Source organism: Podarcis liolepis (assembly GCF_965112155.1).
Source record: "Podarcis liolepis genome assembly, chromosome: 8".
NCBI classification, from domain to species: domain Eukaryota; kingdom Metazoa; phylum Chordata; class Lepidosauria; order Squamata; family Lacertidae; genus Podarcis; species Podarcis liolepis.
In genome coordinates, this window is record NC_139560.1 from 54553612 (window position 1) to 54578409 (window position 24798).

Consider the following 24798-nt stretch of genomic DNA (forward strand, 5'->3'; position numbering starts at 1 on the left):
CCAGGCACTCCTGTCTTCACGTATATCTGTATCTGTATCTATATCTACATATTATATTATCAAAAACGAACCTCATCGGTCCTTCACCAACCGACTAAGCAAACTCGCCCTTCCCTTCCGAATGAATTATTATTTCCACCGGCTGTGCATCTCGGTGGTACTTATATCTAAATTTCGGGCAATCTGTTCCACAATCCGAGTGTGCGGTGGGAGAGGCTTCCCTTTCTGAGTCTCTCCCATGCCTGAGATCCGCTGCGCCAGCCCCTTGACGCAGCTCTAGCAACAGGTCGGCATATTCTCCGGCTCCTAACCGGAAGGCTCACGACTCCCAAGACCTTACGGCCGGGAAGCACCGACGCGAGTCCTTTAAAGGCTGGGCCAGCGGGCTTCTGGGGCTCCTCACGGCCCTCTTCGCTTCCCTTCTGGCCTTCTCTCCTTCCTGCTTCGCGGCCAATGATTCCGAACCGAGCCGCGCGGACGGGCGCTGATTGGCCTTCGCGCGGTTCCAAAGGGGCGGGCCCCCGAAAGGATTTTAAGATCCGAACTCTGTGCCTTTTGCTCGCTCTTCCATCGCTGCTGGACGGCAACTGCGAAAGGTGCACGTGGGAACGCGGCGCGGGGTGAGTAGCGGCTCCGTCCCGGCACAGCTGGTTCAAGGGGGGGAGGGGGAGGGGGCTGCAGATCCGGGGTGCCGAGTTGGCAAACTTTGCCCGGATCCGCTTCCCTTCCCCACCGCCTCCCGCTTCTCATTGTGGGCAGATGGCGAGGAGGAGCCGCAGGGGATTTGCGCCTGTCGCCTCATCCCTTGGTCCCCTCCCATCCCCTCCGCTCCCCCCGCCACCCTGCAGCGATGGCTGCGGCGTTGATCCTGTCCAGGGGCTGCAGGGCACTTCTCCGCCCCGGCTGCCGCGCGAGGAGGTGGAGACCCGCCCCGATCCGCAGGGTGAGTGGGCTCCATCCAGGCGGTGCTGCGGCTGCGGGACGGGACGGGGGGGGTTCCTCTTTGGGGAGCGGAATGGGCCTAATTCGGCCTTGGTGGGTCTCCGCCCTGCTTCCTTGGGAGCTGCGTGTCAAAGGGGCAAATGGCGGGGCCTTTGCTTTCTCAGGGGCTTGAAGGTGTCCTGCAAATGGGGCTGCCCGATGTGCTCAGGGCCGGCCCACCCATGAGGTTAGGCGAGGTGACTGCCTCAGGTAGCAGGATTCACAGGGTAGCAGTAGCTGCTGTATATCTTTATCCGCCCCTCCTCCCATGTGCCTGACTTAGATACTTCCTCACTCCTCCTTCCCAGGCAGGGAGGTGAGGGGTCCTCATGTGGTGGTTGGCCTCAGGTGACAAAATGTCTTGGGCCAGCCTTAGTTGCATTGCACCTCAAAGGATCTCATCCCGGCTGCTGCCTCCTGCTGCTGTGTCTTTATTCTCTTTAAGGCAAATGGCATGTGGGGCCTCCAAACTGCAGGTTTCTGTGGGCTGTGCCACTGAGGAAGGAGAGCAAGTGCCTCTTGAAAGTGACAGGCCAGTGCAGGATGCGCCATAAAGTGGCATGAACCTGCGCAACAAACTGAACAAGGCAGGCTTCTTAAAACTGTAAGCATCTGAGCTGAACTGTGGGAGAAAGATAAAAGTTGCTTTGTTGAATGCAGGAGCACATATCTCTTGTCATTGCTGACTACTGTTGTCTGTTTTAGGAATGGGCCTTCCATAGCCTCTGCATTTCCACGCTGTAGCAATGGCACTGTGGCAACTTCTTGTACCCTTTCCTTCTTTCTGCCAGTTTCAGTTCCAGTTCCCTTTCACTTCTCTCTTGTGCAGTGTATCTTCACTGAGTGTTTTGCACACGTGCACACGACAGCTTTATAGCACGATGCAGGACTATTTGGATTACTGGATTTTTGTGTGAGAAGACTGTGACCTCTGTTCTGGGACTGAAAACAAATTTCTGGGCTGAGGATGTGCTCAAAGGCACGTTCCTTCCCTAATTCTAAGAATGCTGCCCCCTCCAACTCTGCACCTTACTGAAATTGGCAAAACTGAGGCATCTGTGACAAAAAAGAATCCCACAAACTAGGCTCTATTTGATCTAAAGAACCTGGTGTGCTAGTTCAGTGTGTTCTCATGCCCACAAGCCATAAAAACTGTTTTAAATTAATGTTAGTCTAGACTGTAAGCTTGAGTGATATGGTCAAAGAGTTCTGGTTTTTTTTCTCTCTCTCCCATATTTATAAATACTTCTGTGCTGAATGTCTTTAAAAATATTTAAAGGTAGTTATCAAGCAACAATCAATTAAAAATACCTAAAAACAAAAGTAACCAGAGAGTTAAAAAATTTAGTTTTGCTGAGCAGTCACACCCTCAGTGAAAAAATAAAAATGAATCACATCAACATCTGCCTTATATTAAATTAGACCAGGGGTCTGCAACCTTTAAGACAAAAAGAGCCACTTGGACCCGTTTCCGAAGGAAAAAAAACCTGGGAGCCGCAAAACTCGTAATTATAAAAATAACTTTTTTGTCACTTTTTTATTATTTCTTTGTTTGACCCCTCAGAATTACTCCTCCTCATAGAAATAAACATTAAATTAACAAGTTACCTTTTTTGTGTGTGTGTTCTTCACTCCCCTTCAAAACAGTGACCAGCGTACATGTCCACTTTCAATGCAGTGACCAGCGTACATGCCCCTTACAATGTAGCGAGCGAGCGGGAAGGTGACGTTGGGACGGTGAGTGACTAACGCACGCACCGCCCCCATGCAGCGTCACAGCCAGTACAGCGCCCGCCACAGTGGGGAGTGTCGGGGCGCACAATGCACCTCCTCCCCTCGCTAGTATCCGCCCCAGAGCCGCGGTAAAGGTGTAAAAGAGCCACATGCGGCTCCGGAGCTGCGGGTTGCAGACCCATGGTTCATCTATTGTCTGTACTGACTGACAGTTGCTCTCCAGAGTTTCAGACAGCATATTGAACCTGATACTGTACCACTTACCTCCCTGCTTGTACAAAAGCTTCTGCAAAAAGTACTTTGGAAAGCCCATTCCAAATCCAGATATCAGAGCAGGAAGCCCCTGGAAGAAGGGCCTAGAAATCTGCCACACTGGGCAGTGCATTCAAATATTACAGCTGAGAGTGGAGTGGAATTGCATCCCACAGGTAAAGTGATTTGACAGCCTCCCCATGATGGTATACTTTGACTCAAATCTGGATGAAGCCCACTAAAGTAGACAGCATGAATATTTGATTCTATATTTACTGCTAAATGACATTCTACCTACAGCACTGTTGTAAAACTGCTGGCTGCAGAAATTGTTCTTGAAATTATTCTATTAGGACTTGGTGTATGTGGGTGGGAATACTAAGGAATGAAGTAAACAGTAACTGCCATTGTTAAATTGACACTCCAGAGTGGATCAGTTGTGTGATAACAGAAGACCAATTGAAACATTAAACTGTGAGAAAACCTGTTTGCCAAGCATGAGAATTCTTCCAAGGCTGGAACAAAGCAAATTTAAAAGTTCAGGTGCTCAGCCACTTTCCTTTGGTGCTCATTAGTTGTGGCATGTTCCTGAAGATGGCACAAAAATGTGCATGACCACTTTCTTCTGCTTATATTGTAAAATGTTGATTGTGAATGGCAGGGCTGGGTGATATATTGTCCAAAACCTGTCTGAAGTCCATATCATCATATCATTTTCATAATTTTGGGCCTGGCAATATATCATGAATCTTGTGTGTGCACGCCCTATGCAAAAATCACAATGTGGGAAAAACCATGAATCCAGCCAGTGCTTCTCCTAATTCCTGCAGTCCCTGTTAACTCTGCTGGCTCACCTCTCCCCCTGGCTCCTGCAGAACGAGCTAGTTGAGTGCTCATGAACACACCTTGATTTTGAAACTTGCTGTTGAGCCTCTGCTATGAGATCACTCTTGTATGTAAATGGTTCTCTCGACAGTCCCTGCCGATGATTTGCTCACCACAAGCACTGTGCAGTCTGTCAAGCAAAGTGGAACAAGATATACACAGCTCATCTTAAACTGATGCTTGTCACAAGAGTGACCTCCCCTGAAACTGCAGATTTTTAAGTAGAGAGCTGACACTGCTTTTCTTAGTTTGCTTACTTCCATCATGTGACCTGCAGAATGATTCATGGTGAGCTGCCTCATTTATCAAGTCCTCATGACTTCCCTGAAACTGCAGTGAGGCAGTTTATAGGCAGACATTCATGTGTAAAGTATAAAGGCACCCTCTTGTCAGCTAATACTGCAAACTTTTGGAAAGCTCTGGAGTCTAAATATCCTGTCTCCCCTTTCTTCTTTTTTTCAATTTGCCTTTTAGATTTTTCAGCCGCACTATTCAGATCAGAAAATGTCATCTGTCCTTGAGCCCCTCTTTGAGTATGTTGATAAACACCAGGACCTGTATGTTGAGGTAAGTGGCCTCTTCTGTGGACATTTTAAATCCAGTCTTGGCTTCCTCAGGCTGCAGAGCCTATACCTTACATCCTGATTTTGCTGCCACCAGTAGGAGCATCACTCAGGGGACATCCCGCTGGCAGAGGAGAAAACTTTTGCTGCTGTGCTACAAACAGTGCAGTGAATCCACTGGGGACAAGTTGGGAGATCCTCTAGAAATGGGGGTTGGGGGAGGAATCCATTAAAACCACCACCTACCCCATTCTCCTTCTGTTGGATCAAAAGTCGTCCCTGGACTGAAAGATGATTTTTATTCACAGAAGGCTTAAGTTTGGATTCAAACCTTATGCATATGTTGAGCTGCAAAATTCCTTCTCTAAATAACAGGCTTGTGAAGCAAGTGTTGTAGAGCAGTTGCTGGCTAGTCTTAGGTGACAGCCGAAAAGTTGATCTGGCTGTCCTAAAAACCACATGCTGAGTGGGAGGACTGTATCCTTGGTGGCTTGGGAAGTTTTCATTTGCAGAGCCACCCATCTCTAAATGCTTCCTGTTCCATAATTTTCTTAAACCACAAACTGGTACAGACATACTATTCCAGTCTCACAGTTAAGAAACCCAAGAGTATCGCATGCTTCTCTCTCTCTCTCTCTCTCCACACCTACCACACCTTAACAATGGTTAAAGTTTCCATCAGCGTATTGATAGTACTAGCCAAGGACTAAAGAACATTAAGCCTGCATTAGCCATAAGATTCATGGGCCGCAATGAAACCTCTATAGTTGCTGTTTCCTTTGCGGAGAACAACACAATCAGGAGGTTGGAGGACAATATAATTCATGACTTATTTCCATGAAGATTTTCAAAATTCTTTACTACTTAGATTGAGGAGAGTGTACATTTTCTGCATCTGGACAGTATTGGTTCAGACTGCAAGTGTGTGTGCGTGCGTGCGTGCGTGCGCGCTTTTGTGTGGAGGAGCATTCATTCATATGATTCCTTAGCAGCAATCTGAACTGGTTTAGCTTAGACACAGGTTTGCTGCCTCATTTAGAGGCCCTTGGATGGTTTGTGAAATGAATGGAAGACTGGGAAATGGTAACAGCGTTTTGCAGTTGCGTCCACACATGCACATATATTGTGAGTAGCACTATCACTTGGCTGGAGGAACTGAACCTAGTCATGGCTTGGGCGTAGCCTCCGAGCACAATTTAAGTGTTGACCAACAAGTTGTTTGTTGACAGAAGCCAGAAGCTCCAACAGCCCTTGTAAATGGCCACTTTCATGGGGCTGCTTGTCACCATGACAGTCAGCCATATTGAATAGAAAAAGCCTGTGTGTAGTCATAGGAAACATGGGAAGCTGCCTTTATATCGACTCAGGCCCTTGGTCTATCTGGCTAACTGATATTGTCTACACGAACTTGCAGTAGCTTACCAAGATTTCAAACAGGGGTCTTTACCACTTCTATTTGGAGACACTGAGGATTGAACTTATGATCCTTAGTGTGCAAATCAGGTGGTCTGCTACAGTGTTGTGGCTCTGAAGTGGGCTTTACTTGCTCCCACATTGTGCTTTGAACTAGGCAAATGCAAAGAGGAGTGCTGGAGTGTGCCCATAAACAAATGTGATAAATTTCAGCTTTACTTTAAAATCAGAAGGTGTACTAAATGGTAAAAGGGTTGGGAGCCGCTGGGTAAGAATAGAGCGAAAACACTATTTAACACATGACATTGTTCAAAAAAAAAACCCCTGGCTTTTCCCACTCTGGTTTGCACCCCACCTCCCAAGATTGGCTGGGTGGGAGGGGGGGCTCTGGTTCTCTCCAGTAATGGGGCAACGGGGCATGTGTGTGTGTTTGCACGCACGCACACACACAGTTGGAAAATGGAGAGGAGCATTAGTGTTTCGTCTTCCGAAACACCCACCTTTGCAGTTTGCCTCCTCTAAAATCCTAGCCAAGCAAAAGAAAAGCCTCAGATGTTTTATTATCTTTCTCATCTCCGGTCCTGCTTCTTTCCTGAACTGCTTACCTATAGCGGCTGGCCCAATGGGTGGCTATCCAGAGTGTGTCGGCATGGCCGGAAAAGAGGGGAGAAATCAAACGAATGATGGAAGTTGCTGCCAAGGACATTGAGCGGCTGGGTGGCACAACAGAGTTGAAGGATATCGGAAAACAGAAGGTAGGTAGATTTAGCCAAGGTAGTGCTTTCAATTGGATACAGCATCCTGGGTTAGGGGTGTTTCCTATGCCCTGTTATTGCCTGTGGACAATTGCTGTACTTGTCTGGTCCTGGGGGGGGAGGGGGCGGCTTAGAAGCAAATAGCAGCACCCAGCTGCCAGAACTGTGCTACAGTTGCTTAGTTTACTGCCTGAAGATCTCCATTTGTGCGCTTGCTTCACATCTTATAAAGACTGCTGCTTCACTGTCTTCTTTCTAAGACCTAGCATGGCTTGGCTGTTGATGGGGGACAAATTTCTGTATGATCTGGAGGGAGTCTTGGGGGTTGCTGCTTGAACCATGAGCCTTGCTTGCTCTTCCAAGCCTTGTCTTCGAAGCAAGCTGTATCATGCTCAGCCTGTTCCATTTATTTATGTGGGTTGTGGGTGATTTTGTTTTGTTTTGCTTTTACCTTCAAGGGCAGGCTTGGTCTTTGTTTTCTGGTAGCCCTGCCTTTGTCTCAGGCTGTGTATCAGTGGTTGAAAACCATTGCCATGTAATAATAACAACTCTAGTTTTGCATTGGAGCCATTTGGATAAGTAGCATTTTTTCAATCCAGTGGCTCTTTTGAGAGGACCACATTAAGGGAGGGAAGAGTTGTCTTCCCTGCCTGCTGCAACCCTGATAATGATCACACATCCCTTCTGATGCTATCTCTACTTTTAAAATACCCGTATTAAATGCAAAGATGTGTTAGAGCCACAAGCTAGATGTGATATTTACCGTATTTTTCGCTCTATAACATGCACCTGACCATAACACGCACGTAGTTTTTAGAGGAGGAAATCCATAGGTATTTCCTCCATAACACGCACAGACATTTCCTCCTACTTTCTAGGAGGAAAAAAGTGAGTGTTATGGTGCAAAAAATACGGTAAGTCTCCAGACTTAGTTTTGCCAACAGCAGCTTGTACTACTTCTGCTTAGGAAAACTTTTTTTTTTTTAAATAATTTTTATTAACCGGCCAATCAAATCAAATTAAATCACATCACATAAGTTCCGAATTACAAAGCCGAATTTTCAATTTTGTTGGGGGGACCCGTATTTCAAGATCCGAAGGGGGATTCTGATCATCTTCTTGCTACTGCATTAATGTCCAAATCAGACCAAATCAGTCCAAACAGAGTTCATAATTCTATCCAGTCTATCCAGTCTTATCTTGCTGTTTCCACATCACATCTTGTTCATATATTTATGATCTCTTCTGATAGTCTCCTTAAGCCGATAAACACCAATATTAATCCTGTGTGGATTTTTCCGTTCTTCCAATCCTCAAATCGAGATGGTTTCCATATATCATCACCTTCATAGATAACATCGCTCTTTCCATCATTATCTCGTAAAACTGTCACTCTTAAGTCCCTCTGAGGAGTTTCACCCACAATATACCGTATTTTTCGCCCTATAGGACGCACTTTCCCCCCTCCAAAAATGAAGGGGAAATGTGTGTGCGTCCTATGGGGCGAATGCAGGCTTTCCCTGAAGCCTGGAGAGCGAGAGGGGTCGGTGTGCGCTGACCCCTCTTGCTCTCCAGGCTTCAGGAGAGCCCCGTCGCCAGCCCCGCAAACTCGGGGGACAGCGGGAGAGGCGCAGCGTGCCTTTCCCGCTGTCCCCCGACTTGGCTAGAAGGCTGGCGGGGGGGAGAAGCCTGCTCCAGCCCCGCAAGCTCCCAGAGCGATGCCAAAGCTGCACGCAGCTTCCACATGGCTCTGGGTCCCGTTCTGGGGGCTGGGGGAGGGGGAAGCTCCGCTTTCCCCTCCTCCAGCCCCGCAAGCTCCCAGAGCGATGCCAAAGCTGCCAAAGCCCAAGCTTCCCCAGCCCCGTGCCTGGGGGGGGGGGGATAATTTTTTTCCCTTTATTCCCCCCCCCCCCAAATCTAGGTGCGTCCTATGAGCCGGTGCGTCCTATAGGGCGAAAAATACGGTAAAAGCAGCTCTATTTCTCTAATTCTCCTCCCAGACTCAAGACCTCCAACAGAACTTCCCAATATGGCGATGGCATTTTTAACTGCGTCATTCCAGAGCTCTTGTACATCCCACGCTCTTCTCAAAACATGCCTTGGTTTGAAAGTTTATCTCCACACAGTCTTAAATCCACAGCTTAAGTCCTTAAAACGACATTTCTGACTCGTGACGGGAGGGGATTCTTGTTTAATCACATAAGGAAAGAAAGGAAAGTTTCCCCCCTCCCCCATCAGTCATTTGCCATACCGTATCTTGGCGTATCTTCTCATGATTTATTCTTGTCTTGTTTTATCAGAGATCTCTTCTGTTAGCAGTCTTTACTCCCCCTCCTTCCTTGAAATATGTGCAATTAGCTTCATCCAAATTGTTTCTTTTGAAGTTCTTGCAGCTTGTGGTGCGGATCAGGGACGGCGTCCAGGAGTGCCGGAATCCCACAGGAGGGCTTTGTGCCTAGTGCCTCCACCCCCACAAATTCAGGGGTGGTGTAGGGCACAGCAGGCAAGGACCGTCCCCCCACCATCCTGGGGGGGTAAGGAGGCTAATTACCCCCATCATAGCCTCCAAATTACCTTGCGTGGGTCGGAGAGATGTTATTGTCAGCCATCTTCCGATGCGCCCCCTAGTGGCCCCCTCTGCTTAGGAAAACTTACAGCTCTCCATTCTGTCATTTGTGTCTACAGCAAAAGGAGTTTGCTGTAGACCAGATGTAGGGAACCTTTTGCTCTGCAGATGTTGCTGAATGTCCCATCATCCCCAGCCATTGCCCATGCTTGCCAGGGACTGATAGTTTAGCAACAACGTACAAATTTAATAAATAATAACATATCAAATATCATCTGATGGGTGAAAGGTTCCCCACTCCTGCTGTAGAATGTCACCATGACATTCAATGTCATGTGAATCAAGTCAAACAAGCCCTAGCAGGAAACTTGGAAAAGGAAACCACCATATTTCATGACTCATTTGGTTTTAATATGTAGAAATTAGATTCTGCTCTCTGTGTAACTCCCAGATGAGCTATGATTAACTGTTATAGGAACTTGTTTAATGTATTGAATGGTACCTTTTGAATTTGCATTCTTTCCCCCCTGCTTGCACAATGTAGCAGTGCATTCCTTGCAGAAACTTAAAATTATTAATAAATATTTCCTGCGAACTTAAACAGTGCACTCAATAGTATTCATTTCAGAGTTTCGCATATTTTCTGATTGCAGACCACCACATGAGTTGCATTTTCAGCTGCATTATAGAAGAGAAGGCACTTCTTAAAACCCTAATGTACCTTGTTTTTCAGAAGCGTAATGCAATGTTATCACATGAAAATGCATTGGCTGGGTGTTTTTACACTGCGTACTTGCATCCTTGTATCTTAAGAAAATATGGAAGCTGCCACAGGAGTTTAGGCAGCCAAGGGGAGCAGCAGCAGCAGAAGGAAATACAGGGAAGGGGAAACGGGTCAGGGCTGCTAAGGAACAGCAGATCATATGTGGCCCACAATACCTTAAAGCAGGGATGGGGAACCTGTGGTCCTCTGAATGCTGTTGAACTACAACTCCCATCAGCCCCAGGCAGTGTAGGCATGGATGGTGGGGGTTATAGTCCAGCTGCATCTTCATGACCACATGTTCCTCTCTCCCTCTTTGGATACCTGCAATAATAATACAGAAATGTGCTTTTGAGAACATTGGCTTATACATCTTGCAATGGAATTCATGGTACCTCAAATAATAATAATACGGTAATAATAATAAAGGCCCTTAGATGCATTTTGCCATTTACAGTTTGCATCTCTAATTCTAGCTGCCTGACGGTTCAGAGATTCCTCTGCCTCCAATCATTCTGGGCAAACTTGGCTCAGATCCTCGCAAGAAGACAGTTTGCATCTATGGACACCTGGATGTACAACCTGCAGCACTAGACGATGGCTGGGACAGCGAACCTTTCACCTTGGTGGAAAGAGACGGTAAGGCATGCAAACACCTGGCTTGCCTCTCTATGAATTTTTACCTGCAAAGATAAAATGCCTGTCAAGCTAGACATTACTCTAAAAAAGAGTAGCAGGAATTCCAACCACAGTTAAATGCAGATAATGGTGAAAAATACAATAATGGTGAAATGGACCTGCTCTCCACCCACCCACCCACCCACCCATCCAAAGAAAAACCCCAGTAAAGACTGAGAATGCTCAGTAGCCAGGAAATACTCCATTTTGTTCATTATAGTAATAGGTAAGCTTGTGGTTGTTGATTCAAAGGCTAACGACTAAGCTAATTCCAGCCTTCACAAACTGACACTATGGTAACTATAGCTTCCTTGCAGCTCTCCATCCAAGGTTCCTTCAGTGACCATTTCCTTGTATGGGATATTTTCCTGGTGGTGCAAATGTGTCACTTGGGCTGGCTCAATTCTTATTTTGGGGTTCCCTTATTGATTTGTGGCAGCTGTTGTCATTGCGCAAAGATAACATTTTGCCCCAGAGAATGATGAGGCAGCTTGAAGTGGAGTGTTTACTAATGATGAAAATGCATGATTTGGACTATCACTATTCACATTTTTTGGTGTAGGGTCAAATAAACTTAGGTTGTTCATAGAGCTCTTTGTTGAATAACGACCTGGGAACCTGAAACTTCAGAATCATTAAAAAATGTATAAGACTGTGATAACTAAGGACTCCATATATTTTCCAACTACTGAGGGTTTAGATCTTACCCTCAGTAGTACCAGTTTGCCTCTAATTTTGGTCGTGGCTCATGTACTATAAATAATTTTCTGCTCCAATCTGCTTTTGTTTTGCTGGGGTTTATTATTATTATTCATAATAATAAATAATTTTATTACTTTATAACGGTATGCTGCTTTGGAAGAAACTGCATGGCCTGTGAATGGTTTTAATTAAGAGTATTGTTACTCCTTCTGCCTAGGAAAGCTGTATGGCCGAGGGTCAACAGATGATAAAGGCCCAGTGCTTGCCTGGCTGAATGCCCTGGAGGCTTACCAACAAACTAAACAGGTATGGTTTGAATTCTCTTTCAGCTTGCTTCGCTAGTAAAAGATTAAATTTTTGACCTTCACTGTTTTAAACTACTGCAGTTATCAGTAACGATAATGATTAAACCTGCTGGATACAGAATTAGTCCAAGAGCCATGGTTTGTTATCTGCTGAATGGCAAGTTTTTTGACTCTCTGGAAGTATTTGCTTGGCTTCCCCCAGCTTGTTCTGCTCTCCAAGGCTGCAACAAAGCAACACTAGGCAAACTATGTTTTAGGTTTGCTCCTTTTACCCCTTTCTTAGCCTTCATCATTGTCATTACCTATCTAGTTCTGAAAATTTCCTAGGCACTATACAAAGATGAAAAAACGAGAATGACCTGATCCTCAGGTTTACAAGTATTGGAAGGGAAGATGGAAATCAAACAGATATGAATACCCAAGACTTTTAGTTGCATCATGACTGAGTGGACTGGCCATGGAGGAGGAGCCAAACAACAATTGGTCTCAGTGAAGATGGTGGAAGGGGTTGTGCTGCCTCCCCCCCCTGCTCAGCTGCAGCCAGGTGGAATGACTGCAATTGCCACATAGCACTAGATTGCTGAGGTTCAGCACCAGGAGCTGCTCTGGTCCCAAGCCTGAGCTCCTGCTCACTGTGCTGTTCTATAGAAATGTAGGGTTGGAAGGGGTCCCGAGGGCTATCTAGTCCAACCCACTGTAATGGAGCAATCTTTTGCCCAATGTGGGGCTCAAACCCACAACCCTGAGATTAAGAGTCTCGTGCTCTATCAACTGAACTACCCTAGCTTTTGCCAACCTGCTGCCCTCCCAATGGGTTTGGAGCGCTATTGCCATCAGCCCCAGCCAGCCACCAAGTTGGTGAATGCTATTGTGCTGGATAAGTGAGAAGAGCGAGTTAGGGTTGGCAGCGGGGAGTGACTCCCACAGCACATGTCCCCTGAAACACACAAGCACTGCCCATTCTGTTAGTTGTTTAAGGCTGGAGGAAGGCGAGGCTGTTCTAGTCCTGAGTAATTTGCCACCAGGGGCATTTGCTATTCATAACAGAAGAGCGGTAATTTACGGGCTGATTTACTCAAGGACTGGTACAGACATTGTGTCCTCTAATCCGGGGTGGGGGAAACTTGTTTCAGCCAGAGGAATGCGTAACCTTCTGGGGGCTCCATGCTGCCATGTGGGGCAGAGATAAAAGTGAGTGAAGCAACCGATTTTATCTTTATACAATAGCCTAATTTCTACACCCTCCACCCCTCTGTATCCTCCATCAGACAAGCAAGCAGCATTATCAGAATTCAAGGACACATTCTAGGTAGGCAAAAACTCTCAAGGCCAGTGAGGGGGTGGCTAGTGAAGAGATATGGCCTAAAGCAGGGATCGACAAACTATGGATCCTGGGCTGGATCCGGCCCACCTGGGTCCTAAATCTGGCCCATGCCGCGAAGCCAGAACCCACCGTGAAGCCAAGACTCCCGGCGATGGCAATGGGAGGAAGAAGCCGAGCAGTGGCAGCTCTACCAATCAAATACCGCACCTGGTTTACCTCAGTGCTGCACAGGGACGTCTCTGCCAATCAAACGCTGCACTTGGTTTACCTCAGAGGCGTTTGATTGGCAGAGACGTCCCCACGCAGCGCTGAGGTAAACCAGGTGCAGTGTTTGATTGGCAGAACTGCCACCACTCGGCCTCTTCCTCCTGCTGCCGCCGCCACCCTGGTGCTCCTGTGGGCCAGTGAGCGGAGCAGACGTGCTCACTCTGCCTACCCCCGCTTCACAAGAAGTTGTGGCGGCGGCGGCAGCAGCCCTTGGGAAGGTAAGTGCAGCGCCTTCTTTCTCTAGACGGGGAGGAAGCCTGTTTCGGTCACCCCCGCCAGCCCTTAGGCGAATGAGGCAGGCAGCAAACCGAGAAGGTGGCTAGGGCTGGGGGTTAGGCAGGGAGGAGGACTACTTGCCTCCCTCACAGTGTGCATAGGAATTCGTTGTTTTAGAGTCCGGCCCTCCACAAGGTCTGAGGGACAGTGAACCGGCCCCCTGCGGAAAAAGTTTGCTGACCCCTGGCCTAAAGTGTATCCAGAGGACCAGATAGAGAGGCACAGAGGGCTGCATCTGGCAAAGGTTCTCCACTCCTATTCTAATCCACAGGTTTGGAACCACCCAAATCAGTCAAGGGCCACTTTGATGTGGGCTAATATAAGACGGCCACATCAGTACATCAAGCAACAAAAAATGTTGCAAACAAAACTTTTGTCTTGATGGAAATAGTAATGTGCCCCCCCCCCAAAAAAATCTGGATCAGAACCATAGCAGAGGGGCTAACGGGTTCAAGTCCTCCTTATCACCCATCCTGTACCAAACCTGCCAGCTACTCTTAATAAGTTCACAGAGTTTCCAAGGTGTGGTGTCTGGCCCCTACATGATTTGCAGTTCTCATTTCCAGTTGTTAAACAATAGCAACAACCTCCACCCCACACATCCCAAATTATGCTGCTACAAGTTTGGAGGGAAGGGAAACCAGGAATGGAGTTTTGTGTGAAGGGACTGTAAGCTTAATTCTGGTACTGAAAACAGATTCCTGGACTCTGATGTACTTGTGAATGACCTATCCTATCTGCCTTTCTTTCTGAGCCACTATTTTGCACTTTGCTCCAGCTGCTGGATCTTGAGGTACTAGAAAAAAATAAATGGAAATACCTCAAGTTTGTGAAATGCTCTTCCCCAGGAGGCTTGCCTGGTGAAAAGTTTTCTCTTTAAACAGGCGTTTGACTGATTAAAACCTGTTGCAAGCTTAAATTGTGAAAAACACTGTGCACTGTTGTAAATAAAAATATGCCCTTTTCCCTTATGGGGTAGCCAAGAGCCCATATAGAGTCCTTACATAGGTTCCCTATTGGTAGGAGAAAATAACAGAGGCCAACCAGAGAATAGTGAGAAGCAAAGCAGCTAGTAAGCTTGATCTTTATTGATCTGTTGCAACAGGGTACTCCCCTCACACGCAGGAGAGGAAGAGGACCCAGAACAATGGCCTGCAAGGCCTTATAAAGACTTTTGAAATTCCCCTTCTCTAGATCAGGACCACCCCCAGAAACATTATGCATACATCACAGAAGGGGTGTAACCTAAGACCACCCCTCAGATACATCCCACCTACATCACAGAAATTTAAATGTTGTTTTTCTCTTGTCCTTGTTTATCTCCTGTCTAGCAGGTTACTTGATTGGATTTTCTGGGGAGCCTGGCCATTCTTTTGTAGTGCTAAAATACTTATTTCCTGGGCCAGGTCACAGGCTCACACCTTATTCATATCTTTGAGACAGGATTTGTGAGGAAACAGACAATGGGGAGGCTTTTCCAGTTTAACCTTGCAGAGAAACATTTGCTCAGTTTAGGAATCAAAATGGTTCCAGGATGGCTTTCCTGTGTTGATCTATGTATGTGCAGTTATGAACATTACTATATATTTAAGACCATAAAATTCCTATCACAGCACACCCTCTTCAGCTCATTCTGTTCCATTTTCTCCATACAGGAAATTCCGGTTAATGTCAAGTTCTGCCTAGAAGGTATGGAGGAGTCTGGCTCTGAAGGCCTTGATGATTTGATTTTTGCACAGAAAGATGCCTTCTTCAAAGGTGTAGACTATGTTTGCATCTCTGACAACTACTGGCTGGGCAAGAAGAAGCCCTGTATCACCTATGGCCTGAGGGGCATCTGCTATTACTTCATAGAGGTAAAGATTAAAAGAACAAATATTCCTATTAAAGAAGACAAGTATACTTTATGAGTTGTATTCAACTTAGTTTTACTCAGAACAGACTAGTTGAAATTCCAGGACCTAACTTAATTATGCTCATTAATTTCAACAGATCTACTCGTGAGAAAAACTTACTTGAACTAAGATACTAATTTTAATTGTTGAAGAGTCGACATCTGTGTGGTTGACTTGTTTGAACAGAAGTATGCAGAACACCAAATTTTAGAAAATGCGATAGCACTTGCCTTATGAATATTATTTATATACCATTATAAGTGTGCATCTGTAACACAGTAATAATGGCATTCTAGTGACTATCAAACATTATAGGTGGAATTCAGTGTCACACTTTGACAAACATAGCATCTGTACAAGCATTTCAGCTTGTCAGATGGAATGATCCTCTGTCTCCTCCCCCATGTGCTGTTCTTGGGGTTCTCCTGATGCTCCCCCCCCCCGCTACTTTCCATGGGAAGAGAGTGGGGGAAAGCCCCAGTGAACTTTTGGGATGCAATTAACAGTAATTATTCAAAGGCTGTTGTACAGGCTGAACAAACCAGGTAGAGTCTTGCAAAAACTGTTTGTTGGGCAAAAACGTGGACCTGGTAACCATCACTGTAGGTCCAACTTTGAAAGGCATGCCAGCCACCTACCATTAATGTACCTCAAGAGCAGATAAATTGGATAAGAGGACAAATGTATTTATATTTGTTCTAAATTCGTTTTCTGTTGCATGCAAAAAGAGAAATGAAAAAGAAAATCCTTGAGCAGAAATGTGGCTCATTCCTGACACAGCAAAAGTGCTTTTAGTGGCTTGGTTCCTTCGGACGATTCTTTCAGCTTTGCATAAATATAGAACCAACAGTGCAATATTTTAGTCGATTTCAATTTTAAGCATAAGCAGAATACTGAAAATGAGTAATTTTTTTTTAAAAAAAAGATTATCTGAAACAAAAGTTCCAAACAGCCTAACTCTTACCTGGTCCCAATGGTATAATAAGCTGGTGGCTACCAGGTAATTCTGAAAGATGGAAATAATGATGTGCATGTGACTGTTAATGGATTGTGTTTGCGGTTTGTTTGTTTGTTTCTGACATACAGGTGGAATGCAGTGACAAAGACCTTCACTCTGGAGTTTATGGCGGCTCAGTGCATGAGGCTATGACGGACCTCATTGCTTTGATGGGTAAGTAGCTCATACCTCCTAGTTCTGCTCTTAGAAATGGGAATCTTCTAGCAACTGCAGAAGAAATAGCAATGTGCTTGCAGTTCAAAGGCCTTCTCACTGGGGAAAAAATAACAGCAACACCCCCACCCCTGCCAAGTTAGGGTTTATGATAATAGCAAGGTTAACAATTGATGGACTAGCCAGAGTGTTAATGAGGGCAAAGATCCGTTTGTGGGGCAAAGGTATACATAAATAATCTGAGTGTAAATGTTATCTACAAGGCACAATCGCAAGTTTCTTCTCACCTTTTTGAATACTGCTTTAGTTTATGCTGAAGCATGCAGTTGAGTGTGGACTCTGGTTGCTACTCAAATCTTGCACAAGGCAGACAGCATTTAATAAGAAATCTGGTTTGTATGTGTTAAAATGGTTAGGTGGGTGGACAGATAACCTAATTTATATTGTAAACCACCCTGTGATCTTTAGGTGAAGGGCGGTATAGAAGTAATAGTAGTAGTAGTAGTAGTAGTTGTTATGGCTTGGTAAGACTTTCCCCCCTCCTGTAGGTTCCTGCCAATAAGTTGCAGCCCTTCTCTCTGTGCCCCCACCCCCAATCTGACATCTGAAGGGCAGCCATGAGACAGCCCAATTTGTTGTTCAATTGAGCTCCAGGCTAAGACTTTTTCTGTTCTCTCAAGTCATAAGATCGTGTGACATGGTAAATGGGATGGATAGATAGATAGATAGATAGATAGATAGATAGATAGATAGATAAATGGAAGTTGCTGATACATTCTCTCTTCCCCTCCTGCCCTCCCTGAGTGGTAAGAGTGCTGGACTGGAAGCAACTTTGGGGCAGCAGGTCAGATGGGAGCCGGCCCATTTTACAGCACAATCTCATACTGTTGAGATGACCACATTCCCTGTCTAGAGTTCTTAATCCAAGTGGGTTGAGTGATTCAGTTGGATTGAATATGCAAGCATTTTGCTTCTGTACCAAAGGATGTGTTGGCTCATAGTGAATCTTTGCTGCCTCTGACTGTATGCTAAAATAGTTATGAACTGCTTCTGTTTGAAACAAATCATACTTCAACTGCACCATTGCAGCTTGTGATTGTTGCTGGTGCATCAAACAATGGTTGTGGTATGCGGTCACATGAACAGTTCAGTGCCTTGGTGCCTATCCACTAACCCATAACTTTGGCCACATGGACTGGTCTCTCATCTTTACTTGAAGGAAGGCCTGGGAATAATGATTTAGCTGACGGTTGTTCCAAATTTTCCTTGGCTCAGTAAATAAATAGAGTTTACTGCTTTTGCAGTGGATGAACAAGGGCAATCTCTGAAATCAGTCTTCACTCAGAAGATCTTATGCAAATAGGGAGAACCTTTGGACATCACCAGCAGTAATAAAAACTCCTAGAAATTAATTACTAGAAATAGGTGGCTGGCTAACATCCGTAAGAATTGCCTGTTCATAAGTCATGAGCAAGCAGCTATAGCAAATGACTTGGGGCTTGTTTTCTCTTTGTGTTTCTGACTTTTGCACTGGGAAAGGTGAATCCACATTGCAGTTATCATATTTATGCTCTAATTCAAGCTTAAAGGTGAATTAGAACTTTTAAAAATGAGGTTCCTTAAAATAAAGGGAAATATTTGAGGCCTTTCATTGTTTTATGCAAAACGAATGACTGCTTCAGTCTCTGAATTTATCAGCCAAGTGAGTCAGCAGAAATGTCCTAAAAATCGGAGGTGGGAGCACAGCGGAGTGCTCAGATGACTATCGCCACGGTGTTCAGTCTGGGCTTGACCAAAACAACCACTCTGTGAATTGGCTGTAAGGCAGATAGCTTAGCTGGCGGTGCTGAAAGCCAATGAAAATATCAGCACTGAAGACTTCTCAGTTTATTTGTTTGATTTAAAGTTGCTGAGGATGTTAAAACCACTTGGAAAACAGGATGCTGGCTGTGCTCCCTCTGTCACAGGGATTGAGGAATTTGTGGCTCTCCGGAAGGTGTTGGGACTTCAGCTTCCGTCAGCCTGAGCTAGCATGGCCAACAGTCAGATATGATGGGATCTATCAATATCTGGATGGATCATGTTTCTCATCTTAGTCCTATCAGCCCTCAGGTGCCTATTGTACTTTCCATGAACTCTCCAGGCTGCTATTTCAGTTCGATTTATGTGACATGGAAGCAAGAGGTTTATGAATATCAGCAGGCAATATTTGAAGATTTTTGGTTTCTCTTGCTGCCTTTGGTATTATATGTCTTCTCTGTTGCAGGCTGCTTGGTGGATAAGAAAGGGAAGATTCTCATCCCTGGCATAAGTGATGCAGTGGCTCCCCTCACTGATGAAGAGTGTAAACTTTATGACCAAATTGACTTTGATATGGAGGAATATGCAAAAGATGTAGGAGCCACACGACTACTGCATGCAACAAAGGTATGATGGGTCTCTTCATCTTTGGGATCCAATTCCTCTAGCAATGAAGAATCAGTGTTGTTACATATTTTCCCCCATTAACACTTCCCTGCCCCAGCAATATAAGATTTTAGGGATGGCCTGAAGACAACCATCCATGCTATAGTGACCTCCTAACTGGACTACTGCAACCTTTTCTGTGGTGCCTCCTCCCCATCTGTGCAACTCACTCCCTAATGGGAGGAATTTGACCCCTTCATTGAAGGTCTTTAAAATTGTGGTGGGGAAACTTTTTGGCCTGGTGGGCCAGATCACCATCTGTGCCCACTCCCTCAGGCCAACTCTACAGTTCTATAATTCTATACATGCCATTTAGTGGACAGTAGTTGCCATGTTGGTCCTAAAAAATAGAAGGTACATAATGACTATCATTTTTGATTAGCATAGAAAGGTGGAAGAGTGTGTAAGCTTCCAAACACAATGGTTTACACATTCTTCTTCTATTCAGATTGGTCCAGTAAGTTGATAGTTTTTTTCAACTTAATTTTGGCTCTAGAGTGAATACTCACAACTGCTTCCAGAATCCTATCATATCTCTTCTTCAATTCCCCTTCTAGAAAGATATATTGATGCACAGGTGGCGATACCCATCCTTGTCCCTGCATGGAATAGAAGGAGCTTTCTCTGGATCGGGAGCTAAAACTGTGATTCCACGGAAAGTGATTGGCAAATTTTCAATCAGACTGGTGCCAGACATGACTCCAGAAGTTGTGACTGAGCAGGTTTGTTTGTTTGTTTGTGTGTGTGTGTGTGTGTGTGTGTGTGTGTGATAATCCAGGTCTAAGGCCAGCCTGAGATGAATCTCACCAAGGGTGGTACTCAGCCAGGTTTAACTCAAGAGTAGACCCATTGAAATTAATGCACATAGTCAGTTAGGCCCATAAATTTCTGTAGGACTACTCTTGAGTAAAATTAGTCGTCTTAAATAGAAGGCGATGGGATGGAAAGCAGAAAGAACAGGATGAAATTCAAAGACTATTTAGCTAAATATGTTAAGATAACTTAATTGGAAAAATTTGCAAATATCAGATAGGCTTAGGATTTAAATATGTATTGTTAGAGAATAACATGTTTAAAGTTAAAATGAAAAGAAAGAAAGATGTTAAGTGATTAAGTTAATTTTATGAGAAAATTGGTTTAGGAAAACTGTTACAATGATATACACTGAAATTCAGCCAGGGGGATTTGAGGAAGTCACTTAACAATGTTACTATGATTGGATTAAGTACAATTAAGATGTACGTATGTTTGTTTGTTTGAAAATTTTGGAAAACCAATAAAAAAATTTGGAAAAAAAAGGAAAGCAGAAAGAACAGGTTGCATCCAGTGAAGTTCTACTTTGAGTTGACCCCTTGAAATGAATGGATGACAGCTAGTCATGCCCACTTATTTCAAGGGGTCTTCTCTGAATATAATTAACATTTGATGCATCTCTGCTGTGGGGAGGGGGAGGGAAGCAGAAACATGTACCTCTGTATAGGACAAAAAGTAAACATGAGTCCCCTGAGTTTAGTGTCCCTCCTCGCTTTATACTCAATCTTATATTTGTCCATCTTCTCCAGGACTGTCTGTTCTGACTGGCAGTAATGGACCTTAGATGGACACAGTGTATTGTCTTCATGCTAGAAAGGCCCTCATTTTCACACAGCTCCAGTATTTATAAGCTGCAGCTCTCAAACATCTTGGTAGTAATGGTGTCGAAATTAATTGTGCTGTTTATTCCTTGGTATGGAAAATACTAATTATGCACATTAGACAAACAGTTATTAATTGGAGCACTATTCTAGCAGCAAGAGCAGCTGTTAAATTTATAATTGGACAGGTGCAGAGGTCCTTTTCTGTGACAGGGAAAGGCACTCCCTCATGGGTTAAGTGGTTTTTGTAGGTTTGGAGTTTTTTAAAATAAAAAAATCTTCCTTCACATCCATCAACCCCATCCACAAATTTATTCAGGTGAATCACTTGTTTTCTGTGTAGCTAGGCATTTTGTGGATTTTATGCTAGGATAGTGTGAGACAGATGCATAATTGGGATATAAAATATTTGTGCCTACGCAATTCCTGTTTTGTCCCTGCTCTGAAAGTGGGCGAACTGCATAAAGGTGATGCTTAGCATTTCAGATGTAGTTTCAAAACTTGCTTTCCTGACTGCAGGTGAATTCATGCATAAAGAACAGAGCACCAATGCAATTGCTCCACTCTTCTTAGAAATCTTAAGGTTTATTCTTTTTTTAAAAAAGGTCAAAGATTACTTGTCCAAAAAGTTTGCTGATCTGCACAGCCCCAACAAATTCAAAGTGTACCTGGGCCATGGTGGAAAGCCTTGGGTTTCAGATTTCAACCATCCCCACTACATGGCTGGAAGAAGAGCTATGAAAACAGGTGAGATATTGAAATCTTAATCAAAATGGCCCCAATAAGAAAGAGACCTATCCCCTTGGGCAGAGAGATTAAAATGGGTTTCTTGTGTTATGAAAAGCAACCTTTTATCAGTTTTGTAATGCCCTGCTTAGCTGTAATGCTGTTGTGATTAATTATTACTTTGTCCCAGGGGCAAGCATTATTCTCTTGGTGCTTGTACACATTCATAGAAAAGTACTTGAGGGATATTAATCAGAAGAGAGAGAATTTGACTGATGGGTGATTTGTTAAGCTGGGATCCCATCATTCATGCTAGCTTGCAAGTGATGCAACCTGCAGTCCGACAACATCTGGATGGCATTTTGTTGACTACCCGTTTGTTAAGTTTTCACTTAAAGATGAAAAACTGTCAGTGTTATGCACTGTATTTTCACTTCTCTCCCCTGCTAGTCTTTGGCGTAGAGCCAGATTTGACCAGAGAAGGAGGAAGCATTCCTGTCACCCTGACCTTCCAAGAAGCAACAGGCAAGAATGTAATGCTGCTTCCTGTTGGCTCTGCAGACGATGGAGCCCATTCTCAGAATGAGAAACTCAACAGGTAAGGCATATTGTGCATAAGAGAGGCAGCTACTTATGTTTCTATAGGTGCACCTGTCTAGACCTAAGAGAGGTAACTCAGGACAGTAAGTACCTGTGATTCTGTAGGCTGACACAAATACAGACTGTATTTCTGTGCCCTGCATTTTTTGCTTTGGTGTTGATGAATTTTCATTGCATCCATTAATCCTAGATTTCTTCTTCCTAGGTACAACTATATTCAAGGTGTCAAACTCTTGGGTGCATACCTTCATGAAGTTTCCCAGTTGAAGGACTGAATCTATATTTCCTTCAAGCAAAGTTGCTTTGGGACCTGAAAGTTACTTCCTTGCAACTTTTTAAAAAGTGCACTATTTTCGTCTCCTCTTCTCCTGCCAGACTAATTCACACTGGGATGCCTGGTGAAATATTTTTGACTCCATATCGAGCACTTTATAGCGGCAGATCAACAAACAACAAAAATAGTGTGCTCAGTTTTAAGTACAACCACAGGACTATAAGGCCCTAACCTACTTATGTACTGTTTCAAACGGAAGATAAAGGGTGGGGGAGAAAGGAAGTCTATTATTTTTCCTTAATCTGATGTGTCAAAGTAGCAGCAAATGACCAGTAATGCTTCACCCAACCTCTCACTTCTACATCCTCCTATAATCATCATTTTCTCTTTAAATTTATCACATTAAATTTTACCAAACCAGAATTTGAGGGCAGCTCCCAGATTTTTTTACAAAGCAAAACCTCTTGTGTTTTCTGTTTAGAAAAAGAAAGCCATCATGAAAAGTTTTCAAATGATCTGGCAGGGGGGGGGGACTTCAGTGGGTGGCAATCCCCTCCCCACTGTGATACCCCTGGCTGTGAGGCTGTGTCTCGTCAGACACCTGTGCCTGTTAGGAATCTCTGCAGTCCTTGAAGACATCATATATTCTGAGCTATTAATAACAACAAACTGGTAGTTTTTCTAAAGCATTATTTGTACTCCATGTGGAAAGCTGCTAAATAAAAAAAATTGCTCTGGCGCTACTAATTCTGTGGTAGCCTTGTTAAAAGGGAGAAAGCTTCAGGTGATCAGTGCATCAGAAAGGCAAGACTACACATCTTCATGGGTGTGTGCATATATTTGTGATGAGAGAGGAGTTTCGTGTGAATGTCATAAGCCATGGTTTATCATGTTTGGAACAGGCTACCATGAACTTTTTGACCATGCACTCCTTCCTTTTCCAACATGGATCTGAGGCAGAGATTCAAAGCTTTTCCTTTTTGATGAACTGCAGTTTAGTGTTATGCCAAAACAATAAACTGTGGTTAACTTTAACAGTAATCTGTGGAAACGTGCTAGCTTCACAGCCCATGCTTTAAAGCTGGCTTGTTTCAGCTGTTTGAAGGTATTGTGGGATACAGTCCACTGGTGTAGTAGGTAAGGAAGCAAAAATAAGTACGTTCTTATGTAAAAAGATCCTTTCGTCAAAATGTTATGTGACTATTTGTTTCTTGAAGACTGTGGAAGGTAAGAGATCAAAGGTACAAAGTTTGGCTAATTTTATTACCCTGCTTCCTAAATGCAACAAAACTAAAGAATCCCTTTATATATTATACTAGCCACTAATCCCCAGATCAGGAACTTGATTTGCTCCACTTCCAAGCAAATTCTTCTGCACCCTCCAAGACCCTACCTATTCTTGGCAGCAGCGGAAAAAAGAAAGGAAGAAGATGTGGATATAGCCCTGACCTGGGCAGAGCTCAGGGGATGCGAAAGGACCTTTCCTTGCACAGAGCAGCTGACAGTGGGGTTGTGTGTGTGTATGGTGGCTGCACACATTTTTGGCCACACATGCAGCTGGCATGCATTCCCTGCAGCCATAAAGGCCCCAAAGTTGATCCAAACGTGTGGGTTGATCATATGCATTGATACTGTTGGATCTGGGCTATTGATGCATATGCCTGAGTCGTCTGAACATCCAACCACTTCAAGAACTGTTTAGTGGTTTCCACCCGCTTAACTACTGAACAAGACACTTAAGTATTTTAACTATTATACGTATACGAGCACATGCTGGGGGCATGCCAGGTATGTGTTGGATGAATATTTGACTCTGGGAGTGTTTATATGTTACTATGGCTGAGAGCATATAAGGGCCCTTTAGTATAAGAGTAGATGTGCAAAAAAATTAGCCTTGCTTATTTGTTACTTGTCATCCCAGCTCTTCAGTCATAAGTCTCCCAGTGTGGCTTACAGCTTATTAACAAAAATCAGAAATAATTGAACATCAGCTGCATAAATTCACAGTAAGACGCAGAATTTCAGCAATCAACGGAGATAAAAACCATGAAAAAGCCTGAGTGACTTAACAAGGGCTTCACTTTGTGCTAGAAAGGCATCAAGGTCTGTCTCATGCAAGTGTTCCTAGGGGGGAGAGCATTCCACATTTGTGGTACCACAAAATGGAAGGCATGTTCCTTGGCCGTTACCCACCTCACTTCGGGTAGGGAAGGGGGTCCCCCCAAAGCCCTCCACTGAACATCTTGGGCCAACTCATGTGGAGAAAGACAGCCCTCCAGGCACCAGATTTCTAAGCTGTATAGGGATTTAAAGATGAGAAGCAATATCTTGAATTGTATACTGGTAGGGGCTGCAGTTGTTTCAAGACAAGCAAGAGGTATTCCGTTCAAGCAGTCCTAAGGCTGAATTCATAATCATACCATATTTTGGGCAGCCTTCGAGAGCTGACCTGTGCACAAGCAGTCAAGAATGTTACCGGAGCATATCCATAACTGAATTAGCTCTACGTCGGCAGGGTTGCATTTCAGCTGGTGCTCTAACCAAAGTTAGTGTAACGTGCCTCAAGCC

The 24798-nt window shown here is 44.4% G+C and overlaps 1 protein-coding gene across 2 annotated transcripts; it reads left to right on the top strand.

Annotated features, from left to right (window-relative positions):
* Window positions 1-326: 326 nt before the first annotated feature.
* On the top strand, window positions 327-22977 carry CNDP2 (carnosine dipeptidase 2). 2 transcript variants are annotated; one of them, XM_083518719.1, is made up of 12 exons: window positions 327-620; window positions 4327-4419; window positions 6440-6583; window positions 10389-10551; window positions 11510-11598; window positions 15120-15320; window positions 16446-16530; window positions 18797-18957; window positions 19554-19718; window positions 21236-21377; window positions 21807-21954; window positions 22162-22653. In XM_083518719.1, exons 2-12 carry the CDS (start codon window positions 4357-4359, stop codon window positions 22229-22231), a joined length of 1431 nt encoding a protein of 476 aa, XP_083374845.1. In that variant the 5' UTR covers window positions 327-620; window positions 4327-4356; the 3' UTR covers window positions 22232-22653. The 2 variants fall into 2 exon arrangements, with proteins under 2 accessions (XP_083374845.1, XP_083374844.1); XM_083518718.1 differs by having other exon boundaries at window positions 550-943; window positions 22162-22977.
* Window positions 22978-24798: the final 1821 nt, after the last annotated feature.

What these genes read in the sequence shown, in the direction of transcription:
- CNDP2 (XM_083518718.1), top strand. Translation starts at nt 851, where the DNA reads ATGGCTGCGGCGTTGATCCTGTCCAGGGGCTGCAGGGCACTTCTCCGC. An exon ending in AGGATATCGGAAAACAGAAG is followed by an intron (nt 6,584 to 10,388) that starts GTAGGTAGATTT and finishes CTCTAATTCTAG; the next exon opens with CTGCCTGACGGTTCAGAGAT. An exon ending in TCTGCTATTACTTCATAGAG is followed by an intron (nt 15,321 to 16,445) that starts GTAAAGATTAAA and finishes TCTGACATACAG; the next exon opens with GTGGAATGCAGTGACAAAGA.